Source organism: Dasypus novemcinctus, chromosome 1, assembly GCF_030445035.2.
Source record: "Dasypus novemcinctus isolate mDasNov1 chromosome 1, mDasNov1.1.hap2, whole genome shotgun sequence".
NCBI lineage: Eukaryota > Metazoa > Chordata > Mammalia > Cingulata > Dasypodidae > Dasypus > Dasypus novemcinctus.
Window position 1 is genome coordinate 163,635,564 of NC_080673.1, and position 21,326 is coordinate 163,656,889.

Below are 21,326 nucleotides of genomic sequence, written 5' to 3' on the forward strand. Positions count from 1 at the left end.
GTAGAATATGCCAATATTTCAGTTGTTTATCTAGTGTTATTTGGTTATAAATATATTTGAAAGTTATATCGGTTATGGTACCAATGCTATATGAAATTAAAGAATTATTACTGTAATAATAAAACAGATCCTACAAAACTTACGGGGACTTTTAGTCTGGAATTCTATGGACAGAAAGTAGACCTCTGCATCCAGGATGTTACTAGAATATGCTGTGACACCTCAGTATACCTAACAAGTAGGAAAGTATGCAGTATGCCTAAGAACTATCAATGCATATATTTTAATAAGAGAAATTTCATTAAATGTAAAGTAATAAACTCTATTCACGAAGTTATATTTGAAGGAGAAATTTATGGTAATTTTTCTGTCTTTTCTTGATAAGTCTTTTAAAATCTATTGGATTTTTCTTCCATCTTTAAGGCTATAGCAACAGTAATAAAAAATAATCATAATACAATAATAATGTACTTATTCTGTCCTTCAGGGATGTTTTGAGAATTCTAAGCTACTACATGTAAATAAAGATGTATTTTATTATAAGCATTCTAACTTCCTCCTATGGTTTATGGAAACAATGTATTTCATTGAAGATACTTTGTATCCTTTATTCTTATCTATTATTTCAACTTCTCTTTTCTTCATTGATTTCTCCTTCCTTTCAAGCTGCTAGCTTTAAAATATGAAACTTGATTTTTGACATTGTGGCATTTTTGTTATTCTTTCTAACCTATAAAAATGTGATTTAAAGCTTTCTGTATTATAGTTTGTTAGTGAACAACACATCATTTTTCTCCTCAATTAATTCTGAAACTTTCTTCTCTTGAGAATAAAAACTGATACATACATATATATATATTTTTTTTTTAACTGAACATTGCAAAGTATACCCTTTGGGTTTGACATTCCAACTTAAATTTTCCTTGTTTTTCCTCATTATTTTGATGTATGAAATTGCATGACCATGAGCTAGATAGCTAGATTACAGTTACCTCTGACCCCTTTTATTTTGTATAAAGAATATAATGTGTTACATGATCTGAAGAAAGCCACAGTGCAAGCTGTTCCATGCACTTCTAAGATCTGTTCTACTTTTCCATGCAGAAAAATGGATTTGTACATAAATATTTGCTCAGATGTCTGTTAGTGATAAAGTGTAATGTAAACATTTTATTATTCATGTTACTCATATCATATGATGATCAATGTTAGTCACTATAAGTAAAGATTTCTCATGGCTGAGGTAAGAGAATTTATCAATACTGATTTTTTAATAAGTATTCATTAATTCTAAAACTCTTAAAGAACTATGGAACTAAGAGGAGTCCAATTCCTAGTGTTTTAGCAGTTTTATTTCTTGTTTTCTTAATTTTTTAAACTTCATATGACAATGTAATTTTACTGCAGGAAAATAAACTATATAATACTATTTTTCATTATATGGCAGAAGTCTGCCCCTTTTTAGAATCCTTAAAAACATTTTGTTATTCAGTTATGAACCCTGAGATATCTTATTTAGAAATACAGACCAAACTATATTTAATTTATTAAGGCTTTACAGCTATAAAGTTGTTTTAAAAAGTGAATTACAATAGATCAGTGTCCTTCTATAAATGAGTCAGATTTGCTCCATTGTTTTCACCTTTAGGCAGAGCTCACAGTTTGGAGAAGAAAAAACATTTAGTGATTCATCACTGCTGGAAAATCTCCAAAATAATCATGTAAGTAATAAAAAAAAAATTATCTTTTCGTTAATGAATTAAAGCTAATGAGTGTTTCTCTAAAGAACTATTTTCCATGTTTATGTATTCTTTCTTTTTTTTACATTCATGATCATTTTAATAGCTATCAAAACTATTACAGTAATGTAACATTCTTTGTGATCTATTAACTTTAATTTTTAAAAGTGTTAAATAAAAAAAAAATTAAAAACTGTTATCATTTACTCTGTTATCACTTGGCCTACATGGAATTTATTTTTGTTAGAAATGTAGTGTTAATAATTAGTTTTTTGTTTTTTCAAAAATGTTTTACTTTAAATAATTATAGAATAATTAATTCACTATTGATGGTTTCACAATATTTATAAAAATGAATTATGTGCCCCAAATAATAGTATGGTCTATAATAGGAACCCCTAATTTAAGCCATTCTGCTCATGAAGTTCCTAACCTTTCATTCAGTTTAAATGGTTTCCTGGGGTTTAAACACCAGAACTTATTCTCACAAGCGCCTCGAGTTCGTTACATTGAGACATGAACTCATGATCACTGCCTAAGCAGCTCCCTCTCTAGCGCAGGCAGGTTTACTCTGAACCTAATGAAACCTTAAGGCCCCGTCCGTGTTCCTCTGGGTGCTTTTATATCCTTCTGCATCCTTTTTCCTTAAAGAGAGCCCCCAATAAAAAATCATCTTCAAAAAACCTCTCCCTTCCCTCCTGTCTTCTCACTTGCAATAAATTGCAGCACCGCCCAGCCTCTTACTCTCCAGGCCCTTGTCAGTACTGACTCCCAGAACGTCTGAGTGTGCCTGCTTCACTGCACCCTCCCTCTCAGCATGGGCGCCAGGCCACCAGCATACCCTGTGATTTACTATAGTAGACTGCTGCCCGTGTCCTCGCCTCCCGTCCACTCCCCTTCACGTCTTGTTCACGTAACAGATGGAATGATGCAAATGGAAACCTAGTCCATCATTCCCTTTTAGAAACCATTCTCTGGTTTTCCTCTTAACTTGCTAAGTTACATGATCTGGTCCATGCCTAAGTCACCAACCTGACTTTGAGCCCCACTCCCTTGCTCTTCAAGATACACTAGCCGCCTTTTATTTGTCACACCCCTTCATTCTTTCCTTCTTTAGGGCTTTTGCAATCACTGACCCATTCCTGCTTGACAGAGTACTCTTTGTTCAACTTTTCAAGAGGCCAGAATCTCATCAGCTTAAATATCACATTAACTTGAGAACAGCCATGGGCTCCCCAAATCACATTACATGATAGCTGCACATTCTGTTCTATACAGCCTTATCACACTATAATTAAATAATACGCATGTATTTATTTGTGTACTCTTTTTCCTGTAAGTCTATGTGGTGGCAGGACTATGTCCATTTTGTCTGCTCTTCTAGCCCCAACATAGTTTATTGAAATAATGTTCTGTTTTACCTTTTCTAATCATTTCACGTTTTCTTTTCCCCAAGTGCATGGAAGAATGTTTTCATGTTTTCCCTTTATGCGTTTAGGCTAGACAGGAAAATGTTTAACATGAGGCTTCTTTTCTCTAAGATATTTGCATAAAGGATGCAATTTATGTCTTCCTCAGGCCATAATAGTCCATTGTACATAGGAGTTGCTCAATCAAGTTCTTTTAATTTTTTTTTTTTTTTTTTTTTTAGTAGTAAAATATAAATCAGGTTAAAGTGGCCATTGTTGGAGGGAGCGGGAAGCCGGGGAGGACAATACATTACCGAGGAATTCCCTGCCATCATCTGTCCAACCCAGAGTGAAAAAACCACCCTAAGATTACATGTCTCAAATATAAATCTCCTCGGGAATTAGAGCCAGATAAACTAACATTTTAGAATCTCTCCTGTCCTCTAAGGACAGGATTCTACCATATCTGCCTTTTTTACTGTGCTATCTTGACAACACGAAGCCACTTGTATAAATGTTTATAGAGAGTGAAGGAGAGAGCACAAGAATGAATGTGTTGAGTTAAAATATATTTTATTCAGATTAGTTGTTGGCTTCTTAGTTGGCTGTCACCCTATACATCCCAACACTTTATAGCAATGGTCTAAATAGATGGACTTGAAATATTACTATCATTAGTGTCAAAATGTTCAGTAAAAAGGACTGAAGTATGTGTTTTTTTATTTTTTACAGCCAACTGCACCTATAATATGTGAATTTCTTACAATGATGGCAGTCTGTCACACAGCAGTACCAGAGCGAGAAGGCGATAAAATTATTTATCAAGCAGCATCTCCAGGTATAAATGAAGCCATTGCAAACTATTTTCCTTTGGAAAATTGTTCCGAAATGTAAGATTGTTGAGGAAAAAAATCAGTTTGATTTGAAAATGTAAGGTAACCAAATCGAGTATGTTTTTAGATAAAAGTTTTATTTACTAAATCGAAAAACCTTGACTTTCAAGAATAAATTTACGTTAAGTTAAAGTATATTTTTATGTGTGTGATTTTGGTATATAACTAAAGGGACATGGAAATTTCAGTAAAAATTTGAATAACAAAATTTAAATTCACACAAGTGAAAAGGTGTTTCCCTTGTTTATAAATAATTAGGTATAAAATATTGGTCATAAACTGTTTTTGCACATAAGCAGTCAGGAAAAGGAAGATCTGTTTTCCTAAAAACAGTAAGCTTGTATGGATTTATATCCCAAATTTCACTTTCCTCTTTTAGAAATAATAGTCAGAGAGCTTATTGCTTATTTATTTGGATGAGGGAAGTTTATCCATTTGAAGAGATTCCATAATATAGTTATTATACCAGTTATCAATATTTAATATTGAGACTTTAGAATTATTTTCAATATAAAATTAGGTAAATAGTCAATTTGATGATTTTAACATTTTATAAAAGAAGCAACACACTTTGGGGAACGTCGTAGGTTGTCATAATGAATAAGTATTTAAAACTGCTTGCTAAACTAGCACCTGTGACCTTGTAATATATACCAAATTCCTTAAAGATAGGAGAAGTATATTGTTAAGATAGAAACCATATGAATATTTTTCTCATCCCACACCTCACCTTCACCAAGGAAAAGGTTTGATATATCATGGTGATGAAATTAATTAAAATATAGTATAATGAAATCCTCAATTCATTAGAGTCCACTTAAATTGAGTCCTCAATTTAACTTTTTAGAAGAAAAAAGGATATAATTTAAGAAAGCAATGTTGTGCCATTCATTTTGAGAAAGGTTTTCTAGAGAATATGCTGGACCAAGAGGTACATGTAACTGATTCTTTTTAGGTAGGTATGACTAACAGTGAGACATAATATTCAGAAATGCCATCCTGGCATTTGTAAATATCCAGATGTTTAAAATGGTTTTATTTCTTTTATTCTGCTCATTTCTTTTAGCATTGTCATACAATTTTAAAAGAAATAGACTTTAAAAACAGGGACTAGAATAAAAAGTTTTAATTAAACAGAAAATTATACTACACGAATGTATTTCTCTTATATTTTGGATAATTTTCATCATTATGCATTTGCTTCCACCTGTTTTCCTAACACAGATGAGGGAGCATTGGTCAGAGCAGCCAAGCAATTGAATTTTGTTTTCACTGGAAGAACACCTGACTCAGTGATTATAGATTCAGTAAGTTGTTCTTTTGTCCATTTGCTTTGTGTTCTTTCTTCTGTGTCTGCTTGTATTCTCTTTACGCAGCTCCGGGAACCTATCCTGGGACCTTCCAGAGTGGGAGAGAGGCGATCATTCTCTTGTGCCACCTCAGCTCCCTGTTGTGCTACGTCTCTTTTTTGTCTCTCCTCTGTGTCTCTTGTTGCATCATCTTGCTGTGCCAGCTCTCCGCGTAGGCCGGTACTTCTACGTGGGGTGGCACTCCCACGTGGGCCAGCACTCTGTGTGGGCCTGCTCGCCACACGGGCCAGCCTACCTTCACCAGAAGGCCCTGGGCATCGAACCCTGGACCTCTCAAGTGATAGATGGGAGCCCATCTGCTTGAGCCACATCCGTTTCCCAATTGTTATTTATTTTTAAGATTTCTTTAAAAAGTCAAAGTAATATGTATACAACTTTTAAAATAATGTAATACTAAAAGGTCCATAATAAAATAGAGGCCCCCAACTCTGTTACTTTCTATTCTTTTAGCTGTTTTCTCAGGCTTTCATACATCTCATGTTTTTTTAATTCTTCAATTTAGCCAGATCTACTGATTTTCTATTCTTTTATGCTAAACGAGGATCCCTCACTCTTGTATCACCATCTCTTTTTCTTTCCCTTCCCCAGATTCCCTAAATTATTATAATTATCTTATGATTTTTGGTTAAATAAGTATTCAGGTACAGATTTTAAAATGAACAAAAGACTTGAACAGACACGTCACAAAAGAATATATAGGAATGGCCATTAAGCACATGAAAAAAAAACACCAAAGCCACAATGAGATACCACTATACACCCACCAGAAGAACTAAACTTAATCGACACCGAATATTAATGAGAACGTGGAGCAACTGGAACAGTTACAAACTTCTAGTAGATGTGTAAAATGATACAATCCCTTTGGGAATCCTTCTTATGTTTTTCTGATAAAAGTAAACATACACCTGACTCAGCAGTTATGCTCATAGTCATTTACCTAGGAGAAAGGAATGATTATGTCCACCAATAGACTTGTAATGGAATGTTTATAGCAGCTTTACTCAGAATAGCCAAAAACTGGAAACATCCAAATACCCATCAAGTGGAGAATGGATAAACAAATTGTGATATATTTGTATATTGTTTAGAAATATCTCAACAATAAAAAGGAATGACCTGTTGCTTCATCAACAACATGGATGAATCTCAGAAACATAATATTGGGCAAAAAAGCCAAACACAAAAAATGTACACTATTTATGTCATTAATATGCAGTTCAGGATCAGGCAAGACTGATGTATTGAACTCAGTGATGATTGAGCTTAATGGTTATATCTGGAGATTGGAGGGAGAGATTAGTTGGAAAGGAGGACACAAGGAAATTCGTGATGAGATGGGAATGTGCTATTTCTTGATTAGGGTTATGATTACATAGGGTATACATTGTCAAACTACACAATTTTTGTTTTTTACATACTTAAGATCTGTACATTTTATTGCATATAAATTTTGCTCATTAAAAAGTCTTTAGTATTTATTTAATATTTATGACTCTGCAAGTATTCATAACTGAGCAGTCATTTACTAGTTATTTTCTTTTTCGATTTTTTTTGTTCTCTAAAATTAATTGCCTCATTTTAAAATTAATTGCTTAATTTTCTTTGTGCTTGTTACTAATTGTTGCCATACTTTCTCAGTATGCTTTTCATATATGGTCACACAAGGTAATCTATCAGTTTGCAATTCTTTTCTTGGAACATCCCTCTTGAAGTCCTCACTCTCCTGTTTAGGCTGGTTGCTTTCTAAGACCTGCTTCTCTACCAGTTAAAATTTCTTTTGACTTTTTCCTGTTTTCAACTTTGTTTTCTGAATCTTAAATCTTCATTTTTAGTGAACACCTTTGTTTTGATAGAACACTTTTTCTAATAGTTTCTTGAGTTACCCAACTCTAATCTGAACTAGGTGACTTCTGCGTTACAGTACTATTCTGGATTCGCCTCCCAGCCAGTGAGGACTTTCAGTACCTCTCTCATGTATTAGATCTTCTATTTCCTTTAGCTCATGTCTTCCTCTTTCTTGGTTTAGTCTCTTGTTTTGGTGTAACACATTCTTCACTGACTTCTTGTGAAAAGGTACAAGGGATGTAACTTTTTTCCAAGTCTAAACATATTTTATTCTACCATAATACTTAATTGATAGGGGTAGGGGTTTAATATAGAAGACCAGGGTAGGAATCATTTCCCTTAAGAATTTTGATGACATTTCACCACTGTCTCCTTTCTTCTAGTACACCTATTGAGAAGTCAGAAGCCATTGTTGTGATTGCATATCTTTTGTGACTTATTTTGTTTTGTTTCTCTCTCTCTCTTCCCTCTCCCCCTCCCCTCTTTTGAAGTTTGTCCTGAGATCTTTTTATCCTGAGCATTCTAAAACTTCATGACCTTGTGACTTAGTAGGAGTATTTTTATCCATTGTACTGAGCACAGAATAAATTCATTTGGTTTAGATATTAGTGTCCATCCATTCTGGAAATTTTTCTTGAGTTATTCTATTTACTTTCCTTCTCTGTTTTTCTCTGTTCTTTCCTAAATTCTTAGACTAATCTTTTATCTTTACTCTTCTGCTTTATGTCTTTGCCTTTTGCTCTAATTTTTGCAAGTCTTCCTCTGCTTTATCTTCTTAGGCTTCTATTTTTTCCTTCATTTCTGCTGTTATATCTTTGGTTTCCAAGGGCTTTTATGTTCTTTTAGTATTTCTTTTATAGTATTCTGTTCTTGTGTCATGAATGTTATACTGTTATCTCGCTGAGAAGAATGATAGTCTTTTTGTTTCTGTTTTATTTCTAAGGTACCAGGGCTGGGGATTCAATTATGGTGTATGTGGGAAGCCAGCGCTCAACCACTGAGCCACATCAGCTCCCCTGAGTTGGTTTTTTGTCTGTTTGCTTGTTGTTTTTCTGTTTTTAGGAGGCACGGGGAACCAAGCCTGAGACCTTCCATGTGGGAAGCGGGTGCTCAACGACTTGAGCCACATCCATTCCCTGAATGATAGTCCTTTGAAAATTTTCTTCTTGAATTCTTTATACTCCAAGGTGCTTTAATCTGTTTATTTTGGGCATCTATGTTCCATCTTAGAGACTTTCCTCAGATATCAGATATCTGTTAAATTTTGATTTTCTCATGATTAAGAGTAGGGAATTTGAAAGCTGGTATGGAAATTCTGAGCATAAGAGGGTTTTTGTCAACATGGATCTTCACTATAGGATGGTCCAGTGGGATTCATCTAGGAAGTCCTGGTGTCTGTATCTTTAGGTCTTCTCTTAGACCGGTTGGATCCTCAGAGAGAAATCTCCCAATTTCTCTTTTGGAAAGAATGTAGGGAACTGAATGAAATGAGGGGTTGGATTTCATCCAGTATTTAGTGTGAATATGATCATAAGACCAATATCCTCTACCATGCCTATCAAATTCCAGGTGAATGATCTGCTGTTTTACCCCTTCTAGAGAAAAACCAGAAATCTTCAGTCAGTCAGCAGGAAGGCCAGTGCCGAGAGCTGCTTTCCCAGTCCTCCCTATTTTAGACCTCTGTTTTATTCCATGATAGCAGAGCTATCTGATACTTCACTTCCTTAAGCCTTTTGAGGATTCTGCGAATGGTACAAATTGAGTTGGTGCTCAGCTTTTCCCACAGCTGACTAGAATTCAACTTTGTTGGATCTAAGTCATTTACCACTTACCGATCTGTTTCTAGCTTCCAAATGTTTGTTGCTATTATCTCTTCTTTTTCCCCTTCCTCCTTACCTTTTGGCCGGAAAAAATTAGGTGTGTATGTTCAGTCTTCCATCTTAATATGGAAGTTAATATGTTTAATTTAAGATAATATATTTCAGAAGGAAAAGTTTGTATGTATCAATATTTTGTCCTGTAAATCTTCATGACTAAGGGTTTTTTCAAGAAGCCTTAAATAATTCGGACTTTATGTAATACTGCATTCCTTTTCTTTCATAGCTGGGGCAGGAAGAAAGATACGAATTGCTCAATGTTCTGGAATTCACCAGGTAAGACATCTGCCCTGTGATTTGTATGTATAAGATAAATTTCTGTCCATTTTTAGTTTTTCTCTTTTGAATAACTAGAATATATGCTCTGTTTTTATTTAGCTTAATTTATTTAAACAAAATATTAAATTAAAACCTTCACTATAGTTTTTAGTTGGCTTATCTGTAGATAAGTCATGAACAGCTTTCTTCAGAGTATTGCAAAGCATGGTTGGTGGGGCTGCTTAAAAATATTTTGAAATATAACTGTCTGTATCATGGCTCTAGAATATAGTCCCCAGGAGTCTTATGCCTAGTGGTCTGGAAATGTTATACTTACAGGTGTCAAGATTTATGTGAAATGAAGGTAAATCAGAGTCAGGAACCCATCATTCTAATTATGTGCTCATTAAACCTAATCATCTTTGGGATTTCAAAACCATATCCATGTCTCTACTAGGTATAATACCATTTACTTTATAGAAGGATAGAAAGATAGCACAGTGCTTCTTCTACTGACTGTGTTTCTTAGGATCAATAATAGAAGCCTTTAATTATAACCAGTGTTATCTCTGCAAGTTTTTGGCTTGTTATTCTTGCATGACCATGTGGTTTCCCAGCTAACCTATATTCTTGGGGCAATAGACCTCAACTATAGGCAAGAAGGTCTTTAAAGATTACATCACCATTCACAGGACACTTTAACGTATCTTAATGATCATTATCAAGAAATAGTGCCATTACTCAAGGAAGTAAGTGTTCACCTTTCCTCTTGACTTTTCTCCCTCGAGGGCAAACTAATATACTGACTAGGAGAGGCATTTCCTTTTCTGTGCCAACTTCAGTGCTGTATTAGTTGGAGTGGCCACATGTCAGTGGTTAATAACAAAAGTAATAGGGTTTGCCCAACTTACTATTTAAATACTATTTTCTTTAGTCTTATGCACTGAAAGTCCCAAGGAAAGGTGAATAAGAGGAAACTAGAACAGAGTAAACCCAAAGTGCATAACTGTCTCTTTTCATGTCAAAGTGACTCTTTTCCCTCAGCCTATTTGTATTATATCTACCTCCTTCCGGTATTGTAATTGGCATTTGGAAATGTTTGTTATTAAATACATACTTAGAGAATTCTGTGCTAATGATAAGTGCCATGAAGAAAAACAAAGCAAGATTGGGAGTTTAAGTTCTTTCAGGATGCTGTGATGAAGATGGGCTTAAGAGTGCAAGTGAAAAAACTGAATATGAGGTTGTTAAATTAGTGTCTGTGAAAGAAGTTAGTGCCTTATACCAGGGTGATGGTAGTGAAAATAAAGGGAAGTGAATAGAATCCAGATACATTTTGAAGGGGTGTCAGTGGAACTTTGTAATAGATCAGATAGGGAAGGTGAGACGAGGGAGTGGTTAAGGTTTCCAGCGTGGACAACTAGGTAGATAAGAGATACAATTTACATAGATGGCAGAGCCAAAAATAGAAACAGTTTTGGAGGATGAGATGTTTGGAATCTTTGAGTTTTAGATATTTGTAGACATACAAATGGAGATAACAATGGATATAAGGGTCTAAAACATAAAAGAGAAGTCTATGCCTGAAATAGATATTGGGTAGTCATGGACATGGAAATGGCCTTTAAAACCATGAAAATGAATTGGATCTCCTGGAGATAAAATACAGAGTGAAGAGAAAAGGAAGGCTGAGGAATGACCCATAAATAACTCCAGCTTTTAAGGGTTGATTAGGAAATGAGGAATCAACAGAAGAGACTGCTTTGTGGTTAAAAAAGTAGAAGATGGATAGCAGCACAGGGCCAAGAGGAGAGGCTTTCAGGAGAAGTGTGGTCATCTTCATAGAGGTTGCTGCATGGTTAGGTACAGTGAAGATTGAAAGGATGTGTTGGATTTGCCACTCAGTGGAATGTTGGGGAGAGAACCAAGATGAGATCACTTGGAGAATGAAGAGGAGATAACAGAGATAGGATGCATAATGATTGTTTTTGAGAAGTTGAGCTGTGAAGAGCAATAAAGATTGAATCAAGTTGAAAGGGGGTGTGGAGGTGGGAGGTGGTGATTGTGGCCAGTTTTGTAGGGGAGATCTTAGACCATGTTTAAACACTGATGAGAAGGATCCATTGTAGAAGAAGACATAGGTTCTGGAGAGAGGGGGTTAGTTTTTGGAGTAAAGTTATTGAGAAAGTGGAATGAGAGAAGGTTCATGACTCATGTGGAAGTAAGGCCTCTGATAGAAAGAGAAATATTTCTTCCATTCTGTCAGGGAAAAAGACATAGGGGACAATGCACATGTAGATGTATGTATAGACTTTGTGGCAGAAAGAAAAGGGATTTCCTGTCTGAGGTTTCCAGCAAGTTAATTTTGGAAATTCAGAGGGTCTTTAGTGATGATGTAGCATTTAAATTTTGGAGAATGGAGAAGTTATGCCATAGTCCTGCAGAGAGTGAAAGCTTATTAGAGAAATATAGTAGATAGTTGGCCACTGTGGGTTACCAGTAGATAGGGAACATCACGTGTTTCCTCATCTCCATGACTAGGTGACCCAGGATTTGGGGATTTTGTCAGGAGGAGAGAAGAGCAGGGAAGTTGAGGAGTTTGGGATCATCTTATCAAAGATGGTTTAAGAGAGGCTTAAAAAAGAGCTGAGGTAAAGATTGTATAAGCCTCATTGCAAGTAAGAACCAATTAAATGTATTCATAAAGTGCAGAGATGAAAATTGGAGGCAGTAATACAATGGGATTATAGATAGAGGAAAAGGGAACTTAAATATTTCTAGACACCAGTAGAAGACTCCTGACTTTTCGCTCTGCTACCATATCTGACTACTGTTGTGTATTGGCTTCATCTCAGTTCCTTAGCACGTAGATGAATAGAAAGTCTTAAAGTAAAACAAATTGATACATGTACTTGAGAAGTCCCTTTTGCTCCCCAGTTCTGGAGACAAGGCTTATTTATATACACTCACAGTTCTGAATGAGACCCTATACTATTTTTTTTTTTTTTTTGACCCTATACTATTTAATGCTATTGTATCAGTTTGGTCTCTCAGTGTCTGTTGTCTCTCTGATAAGGCATTTGAAGATGTTGTATGTTTGACAACAGTTTTTATTAGACTGTTTATATTGACGGCCACAATGTTATAATGTGCTCATTAGCTTTATTTTGCTAGTATAAATTGAATTTTTACAGAATGACAATAGTTCGTTAGCAATCATTGAAAAACAATTTTTGCAAGTGCTTAAGCTGCTTTTTAAAGTTTTTGCCTTTATGAGTGATTGGGTGTATACTGAAAGTTAGGTAGCATTTCTGATTTTATTAAATGCTTTAACGTATTTAAGATACAGTTTAAATATTTTTTCAAATCTGAATCTCAACCGTGGTGGTTATTAACTCTTGCAGGTTTCAAGGGAGCCTTCCTCGGGGCAGTAGCCGGTAACCTGATATAGCTTAAATAATGTAACATTCAGTGGTACCCACACTACCCTGAATGGATAGTTGGTTTTTGTGGAAGATAGGGCTTATAATTTGGTCAAATTTATTTTTCACTGTGAGGGTTAAATGTGTGAGGCATGGCAAACATATTTGTGTACTTTCCCAATATGACAACACATTATGGAAAATCTCTTTCAGTGCAAGAAAAAGAATGTCGGTGATTGTTCGCACTCCATCTGGGAAGTTACGACTTTACTGCAAAGGAGCTGTAAGTTTTTACTTTTGTCTTCTACAGTTTTGATTTATGATGAGTTTTAGTGTATATGTTATCATTCAGCTACGGAAATGTAACATAGATGTTTCACATGAAGTTGCTGACATCTGCTTTTGTTGGTATTTTACAGTAATAGTGTTCAGCTACTTCTGGTGAAATGTGGCAGTCCTTCTGGGTGAATTTGGTACTTTGAAAAAGATTGGCCCATGTTGTTTTTATAATTCAATTTCTGATACATAATATTTGAGGTTTACATTATATAAACTGTGGTACATTGTAATACAGTAAATATTTTTTAATTTTATTAGGATATAGTTATCCACACCAGTTTGAGAATAAATTTCTAAAGACCATAGAAATAAAAAAACCGCAAGTACTGCAGTAATTTCTTCATGTAATGATTTTTTCTCTTGCATTGCTTTAATTTTAACAGATTTTTTGAGAAAGCTATTGTCTTATTTTTTTTTAATTTTATTCAGTAATAAATAGCCAACCTAAAATTGCCCTTTGATCACATTTGCATATATAATTCAATAGTGCTAATTACATTCACAATGAGCTACTGTCTCCACCATCCAAAACTTTTCCATCACTCCAAATAGAAACTCTTTACCAATTAGCATTAACTCCCCATTTAGTATCCCTACACCAGCTCCTTGTAACATGTATTCTAGTTTCTGACTCTGTATATTTAGTTATTTTCATTATTTTGTATTAGTGAGGTCATATGATATTTGTCCTTTTGTCTCTGGCTTATTTCATTCAATGTGAAGTCTTCAAACTTCATTGCTTTTTACAGCTGAATTATACTGAATTCACATTGTGTGTGTTTGTGTTTGTATATGTATATGCCACATTTTGTTTATCCATTAATCTGTTGAGGGACAGTTAGGTTACTTCCATCTTTGGGTAACTGTGAATAATGCTGCTCTAAACATCAGTGTGAAAATTTCTGTTGGAATCCCTACTTTCAATTCTTTGGGGCAAGTTGGATTTCCAGTTCATGTGGTAATTCTATAATTTCTTAGGAATTGCCATTTTAAGTTGCCACCAATAATAAGTGATCCTATTTGTCAACATCTACTCTAATACCTGTTATTTTTCTGTTTTTTAATGGTAGCTATTCAAATGGGTGTGAAATGGTAACTCATTGTAGTTTTAATTTGCATACCCTGCTGTCTAATGATGTTGAACGTCTTTTCATGGTCTTTGGAGTAATGTCTATTGAATACTTTTGCCTGATTTTTAATTGGGTTGTTTGGCTTTTTGTATTGAGTTATAGGCTTCTTTATATCTTCTGGACATTTTACTAGACATGTTTCCAAATATTTTCTCCTATTGTGTAGGTTGTTTTACTTTTATGATGAAACACTTTTTATGCACAAAAGTTTTTAATTTATATGGTCCCATTTATGTATTTTTTCTTTAGATGCTTGTGCTTTTGGTATAAAGTCAAAGAAACCATTGCCTAACACAAGGTCCTGAAGTTGCCTCTTCTAGGAGGTTTATTGTTTGGGTTCTTATATTTAGGTGTGATCCATTTTGAGTTAATTTTTATATAGGCTATGGGGTAGGGGTCTACCTTCATTCTTTTGCATATGGTGATCAGGTTTTCCCAATATCATTTGTTGAAGAGACCGTTTTTCCCTATTGAGTGGACTTGGCCCCCTTGTCTAAATTCAGTTGGCAAAACTTTCTGTTTGAGTCCATTGTTCTGTAAGTCTGTCCTTGTGCCAGTACCAAACTTTTGATTACTGTACCTTTGTATTAAGTTGTGTAATCAGGAAGTGTGAGTCCTCAGCTTCATTTATTTTTAAGTTCGTTTTTTCTTTTGGGGACCCCTTACCCATCCATATAAATTTGGTTATTACTAAAATGTTTAAATAATTCTACCAGTGATTTTATCATTGGCCAAAATATCTTAGATTTGGCATTTATCTTAGATATTTTTTGTTGTCTGCTATTCCCTGTTAAAGGTTTATGCAAAAAGAACATCACCTATAGCACAAATAACCTAAATTTTCAAACGAAAACAAATGAAAGAAAAAAACCTGTACACATTTGACATTACCAAATCTAATAGATCTAACTAGAAATCCAAACAGTAAGCTTAGATGTTTGAAATAAACTTGAATTATGATTATACAACTCCATAAGACACACACATAATTTTGAATTATGGTAACAACACTGTAAAAATGAATACAATGAATTGCAATTTTGTACAATATCTTTTAAAAGAGAATAAAAGAAAGTTCCAAAGTAAGTTTAGAAAAATTCAGTAACATAGCTACTTGAATTTTTCTATAACTGTACTTAAACTAAATTTGCAATCCAGTATTTATAGCATTACAGACCCAAAATGATCAGATAGAATTAATATGTCTGTTTAAGTCTCCTCATTGAGTCTTTTAACTCTCCCCATTGAAGTATGATTTAAGATTCTGAAGGAAATCCTCCCCTGGATGTAATGGATAGTGGGAAAACTGCTTGACAGAATTTACATACTCAAGGTATATGCAGTACCACTTAGTACCGATGAGTCACTCTCTTCATTATCATAGGGCCTCCAGACAAGTTGCTCTGGTCCTCGGATAGCTCTTCCTGAGGAATTGAGTGAGGTATATCTGATGTATCCTGAAGTAAATCCTATGGATTTACACATAACACATTATGGCCTCCAGGTGGCAAACATGGAGCTTTATCCAGAATTGTCCTGTTTACAAGATTTGAGAGTTTTATCAGTTTTTTTAAGGTTTTATATATCTGAATCTATGGGATCAATTCCTTGAATTTAAAATATAGTCTCTTTAACACAGTTTCATGGGTTGTCTTTGAGTTCCACATTAAATTTGTCTTGGCACATTGCCTCAGATGTGGCAGGACCAAGGACTTTGGGTCTCTCTGGAATGCTATGTAAGAAAGTAGAATCACTGTCCATAGGTGGAAACTTGACATTGAATTTAGAAAGTGACTCAGAAAAGGTGTCTTCCTCATCTTGAACCACTTGTCTTGGTGTGACAGATGTGATACATGGTACACCTCTATTTATATCATCTTTAACCTGAGGCTTAAACAGCACATTTGTGTATTTGTTTTATATGCGCAGTGTACAGGCATAGACCACTGGGTTTCAGTTGCATTGTTTGCTTAAGTGGTCTTTTTGTGCTTTTGATAGCATGCATATTCTGTGAAATTCTTCTTTCAGACCCCAGAAAGTCTTTTTTGTATAACTCCTTTCATGAACTAAAGGAATGCCAAGACTCCTTGGTGTAGTTTCTTTTATAGGAGAAGAAATCTCTTGTCTTCCTTTCTTTGATTGTTTTTCTCTTGGTATTCCTGATTTCATTTTATCATGTAGCTGATCAAGAGTCAAATTATTCTTCCTTGATTCACTGTCTTCAAGCAGGGAAACATAGCTATAACTGTCATCTCAACTAGAATTTACAAGAAGTAACTGTGATTTTAACTTGTCAATAGTAGTTTCTTGAAGTGACAGCTGTTCCTGTTGCTCATGTATTCTCTGCTCATGGTTCTCAATTTTTACATGATTCATTTTTAAAGGATCACTCTGGCTGTTATGTAGAGAATCGACTGTAGAAGGGCATCAGTGGCTTCTTTTTTGCACCTTTGTCTTCAAATGCTTTCTCCTCTCTGTTGCTGCTACTCTTCACCATATGTCCATGTTAGCATTTTCTCATCCTTTTGCTGTAGTTCTTTTACTGTAAAATCTCTTATCCATAAATGCCTGCCAGTAGGCTTCATAAGCTTCATTGAGTTGTTCGCCAAGGTTTTCGTCCATTCCTCTTCATCCTGTAGCATTACTATAAAGGATGGAGAAAAGGACAGGTAGTTGAGGGATTCAACATCAGTCTCTCACATCACACATTGTGGAGTCTGAGTGACTCCACCGGAAGTTGCTTTCCATTCAAAAATATAAACACTTCATGAATTTGCATGTCATCCTTGCACAGTGGACATACTAATCTCTGTACTTTTCCAATTTTAGTATATGTGCTGCTGAAGCTGTGTATGTTTTTCAGATATTTTATTTTTGGTTACATTAGGGCTAAAGTTAACACCCTAAGTCTGAAACAATTATGCTTGATTTGATACCAACTTAACTTCAATCATATTCACATACTCTGTTCCTATAACCCTCTGCCCCCACCTTCTTGCTGTATTTGTTAAAAATTATATCTGTACACATTGTATGCTCAAAATTGTAGCTTTATCATTACTTTTTATGCATTTGTATTTTAGAACATTTACTGGGGGTCTTTATTTCTCTATGCCCTCTTGATCCACTGTCTAGTGTTCTTTCCTTTCAGTCTAAAGAACTCCCTTTAAGCATGGTTGTGGGACAGATCTAAAAGTGTCTAACTCTCTCAGCTTTTGTTTATCTAGGAATGTCTTAATCTCTCCCTCATTTTTGAACCACAGTCTTGCCAGATATAAAATTCTTGGTTGGCAATTATTTCTTTTCCCACTTTAAACTTTTCTTCCACTGCTTTCTTGCCTATACAACTTGTTGTGAGAAATCGGCACTTAATCTTCTTGGGACTCTCTTGTACATAACATGTTGCTCTATTCTTGCAGCTTTCAGAACTCTCTGCTTGTCTTTAGCATGTGACAGGTGGACTACTATGTGTCAAGGCATGATTCTTTTCAAGTTTATCCCATTTGGGGTTCATTGGCATTCTTGAATGTGCATATTCACACCTTTCATTAAATTGGGTACGTTTTCTGCCATTACTTCTTTAAATATTTCTTCTGTCCCTTTCTCTCTTCTCTTCCCAGAACTCCCATTAAGTGTATATTGGTATGCTTAATGGTGTCCCACAGGTCTCCTCGGTGCTGTTCACATTTTTATTCTCTTTGCTTTCTGCTTCTCAGCCTGAATTATTCCATTGATCTTATCTTCAAGACCACTGAGTCTTCTGCCAGCTCCAGTCTGCTGTTGAAACTCTCTAGGGAATTTTTCATTTCTGTTATTGTGGTCTTCAACACCAGTAATTTTGTTTGGTTCCTTTTTAACATTTCTGTATCTTTACTGAGATTCTCATATTGTTTATGCATTGTTTTCCTAATATCCTTTAGTTCCATCTCCATGTTTTCCTTTTCCTTCTTTAGCATATTGAAGATTACTTTGTTAAGTCTTTGTTGGAAATGTCCAAAGACTGGTCTCCACTGATTGTTTTCCAAAATTTTGAAGTATATGGCTCTGCCACTTTTAGCTAGTTGTTCAAAGATTCTGTGTGGAAACAGCACCTTGCAGCATCTTATGCTACCATCTTGGTTGATTGGAAGCTGTAACAGAATTTTTAACAACTGGTTGGCTTTTGTATATTGGCAGGTTGTATTGACAGAAATAGTAATATGTAATCCCAAAGGAATTTTCCTATTTAAAATATGTTCCAAATCATGAAAAAATGAGAAATCCATTGACCAGGGCTTTTTGTTGTTGTTGTTAAGATCAATGAGTATTTTTCTTCTTGAATTTTCTTTTCTAGGTACTTAGTTTATGAACTTTCCAATAGTAACCATGCATTATACATGTAAACTTCAAAACTGAATTTATTAAAAAACATTAAGCCAATTATTTAAATTCCTATTGAAGATTTTGATGCCTTGATTTTAAAATTTTGAGATGCAGTTTTTGAATGCCTTGGTTTTTAAAGCCTTTTGGTAGAATTATTTCATGATGTTGCATGAATGTATCTGTAGAATCCCCGTGGTTTTGTTTCCACATTGATTAAACACCTAAGGTATACTGTGTACATTTGATCTACAAGTCTTAAAAAGATAGTAAGATTCAAGAAATCAGGAGCTTAAGATGAATCAGGGAAATATATATGTAAAGAGATCATTAAGATACAATTTTAAGGCATATTGTTAAAGATTTTCCACATTCCAATGTGAATTCTTTTTCTAAAACATACTCAGAATGTAAAGTCTTTGCAAACTATAATATTCAGTGATGAGGTAATAAAGAGAGCTTTAAGAGCTCTCATTTTCTATAGCTGATATTTATCCAGTTTACTGCAACCAACTCCTCCTTTTTATTTTTAGTTTTTAGTAGTCTTCTCCCTAGAAATGTTGAGGCATTGAACAAAGAATTAAAGCATTTTAGCTCCCTGTTGAAAAACCATAGGGATGATTTGCATGTACTAACTTGCTTATTACATTGTTCCCCCACACACACTCCCAAATGGGCTATGAAATGTGGTTAACTAATGAAATTGCATAAACATGTAAAACAGCACGGAGCCAAAAAAATAAAATAAAAACCTGTATGGAATGTTTGAGAACTACTTGTAGCTTAACAGACATAGTACACTGGAAAGATGAGCATGAGTTACTTTGTGCTTTTTTTTTTTTCATACTCAAGAACTTATATGTCTTTCCTGATCATTCTGATGCCAGTAAGGAAGATGATTTAGGGCTGAAAAGAAATAAATACAGAGCAACCAGTTGAGGCTGTTGACTGTAGTCCAGGCCAGGCAAGAGTCAATAGGGATCCAAGCCAAGATGGTTGCAAAAAGTTGGGAGAGATATAGGACTTAGTATTTTATGTGCGTAATAAGGAAAAAGATGATTGAGGATTATTACCAGATTTTTGCTTGGCTGTCTTAGTAGATTAAGTGATGCCACTCAACATAGATAGTTGGGAAGTACCTCTGCACCATCAAGGCAGAGATAGCTGCGTTCTAGGGGAAAGAAATCTGGGGTTCAGATACATATTTAGGAATTTTAAAAGTATAGGTGGAAAATTAAAGCAGGAGCTTGAATGGATCTAGTTTAGAGAAGATATTACATGAAAAAAGAAAAGAGGGCTAATGAAGGAGCAGTTTCAATGGCAGAGCCTAAAACTAGACTAAAAAGGGATAAAGAGTTAAAGAAGTAAAAGTAAAAAATTGTAGACCACTCTTTAAGTTGTCTGATATTTGGAAGGAGTCATTAACCCATAACAAATTTAAAGGAAATTGCAAAGTAAAATAGCTAAGAAATAATTTTGAGTCTCTAACATTAGCAAAAAAAAGATAAATCCCAAAGTGCCCAAAACAAGGGTTAAAATGTTACTCCCATTCTTAGAACCCAGTGGCTTTCGTGGAACTGTGGAGTGGTGCAGCCTCTGGGGGGGTCAGTTTATTGGTTCCTCAAAAGGTAACATTATTGCTGTTACCCCATGATTCGGCTTCTGGGTATATACCCAGGGGAGTGAAAGCCTGGACTGCAACAAAGATATTTGCGTACCGTTGTTCATGGCATATTCATTATTCATGACAGCTAAAGGGTCGAGGCAGCCCAGGTGTCCACCAGTGAGTGAGTGGTTGATAGAATGCAGTATGTCCATGCAAGGGAGTATCATTCAGCCATGAGAGGGAGTGAACTTGTGATACAAGCACTGCATCATAGATGAACCTTGTAGACATCAGGTTGCGTGAAATAGTGCAGAGTGACTTGCTATATGGTGTGTCATGGGAACACAGGCCCAGGCACAACAGAGACTTTCAGCAAATAACTGCTTTACTGCTTATATAGTACAAAGGGTCCAAATGAGCAGGAAAAGAGATGCCATTGTGACCGGTCCCCTAGGGAGGCCAACTCCCCTGGCCAGGGTTGGCAGTTCTGTATACCTCACTTCTTGTCAGAGATGAGGGACACTTGTTCTGAGGTTTTTATATACCTCAGAAAGAAAAGGCCCTGCCTGCCTATGAGCAAAAAGCATTCATCAGGCAACCTTTGTGCCCTGGCAAGCAGCTAGCGCTGATTGAGATTTAACAGCTCTTCCAGGCTGGTTGTAGTTTCTCCAAAACTGAAACATACCAAACACATTGCATACAATTAAACAAGAATGGAAACATACCCAACACCTGCACACAAATGAGAGGAAAAGCAACAGGTAGGCAAGGGCTGGGAGGTGGCCAGAGTTTGTCCTTGACTTCTCTGAATAGGCTAGACGTAGAGGGACAGATATTGTGTGCATTCACTTGTATGAATTGCATAGGATATATGAATTCATAAAGACAGAAAGTATAGTTTTCCAGGCACAGGGGAAAGGGGAATGGGGAGTTAAAACATGGGTGCATCTTTGGAAATGGTGTTTATGTGTGATGAATCTGGACTCAGATGGGATCTCCCTTCATAAGACTTTCATGCTAATGTGCTGGAGGTGCAGTTAATGTTGGGGTTTAAGATATATTTAGGGGATTTGAAT

The 21,326-nt window shown here is 35.3% G+C and overlaps 1 protein-coding gene and 2 pseudogenes across 7 annotated transcripts in view; 1 reads left to right on the forward strand and 2 right to left on the reverse strand.

Annotated features, from left to right (window-relative positions):
* The window catches only part of ATP8A1 (ATPase phospholipid transporting 8A1), a 244,887-nt gene that overhangs the window by 97,484 nt on the left and 126,077 nt on the right, over positions 1-21,326 (forward strand). For all 7 annotated transcript variants that reach the window (XM_004448742.3, XM_023592370.2, XM_058299208.1 and 4 more), the window contains 5 exons: positions 1,649-1,721; positions 3,881-3,986; positions 5,266-5,348; positions 9,363-9,412; positions 13,030-13,099. In XM_004448742.3, the coding sequence (XP_004448799.1) occupies positions 1,649-1,721; positions 3,881-3,986; positions 5,266-5,348; positions 9,363-9,412; positions 13,030-13,099 (382 nt within the window). The remainder of the gene's footprint in view (positions 1-1,648; positions 1,722-3,880; positions 3,987-5,265; positions 5,349-9,362; positions 9,413-13,029; positions 13,100-21,326) is intronic.
* LOC101439910 (TRAF family member-associated NF-kappa-B activator-like) lies at positions 15,517-16,907 on the reverse strand (annotated as a pseudogene).
* On the reverse strand, positions 17,035-17,134 carry LOC111767140 (U6 spliceosomal RNA; annotated as a pseudogene).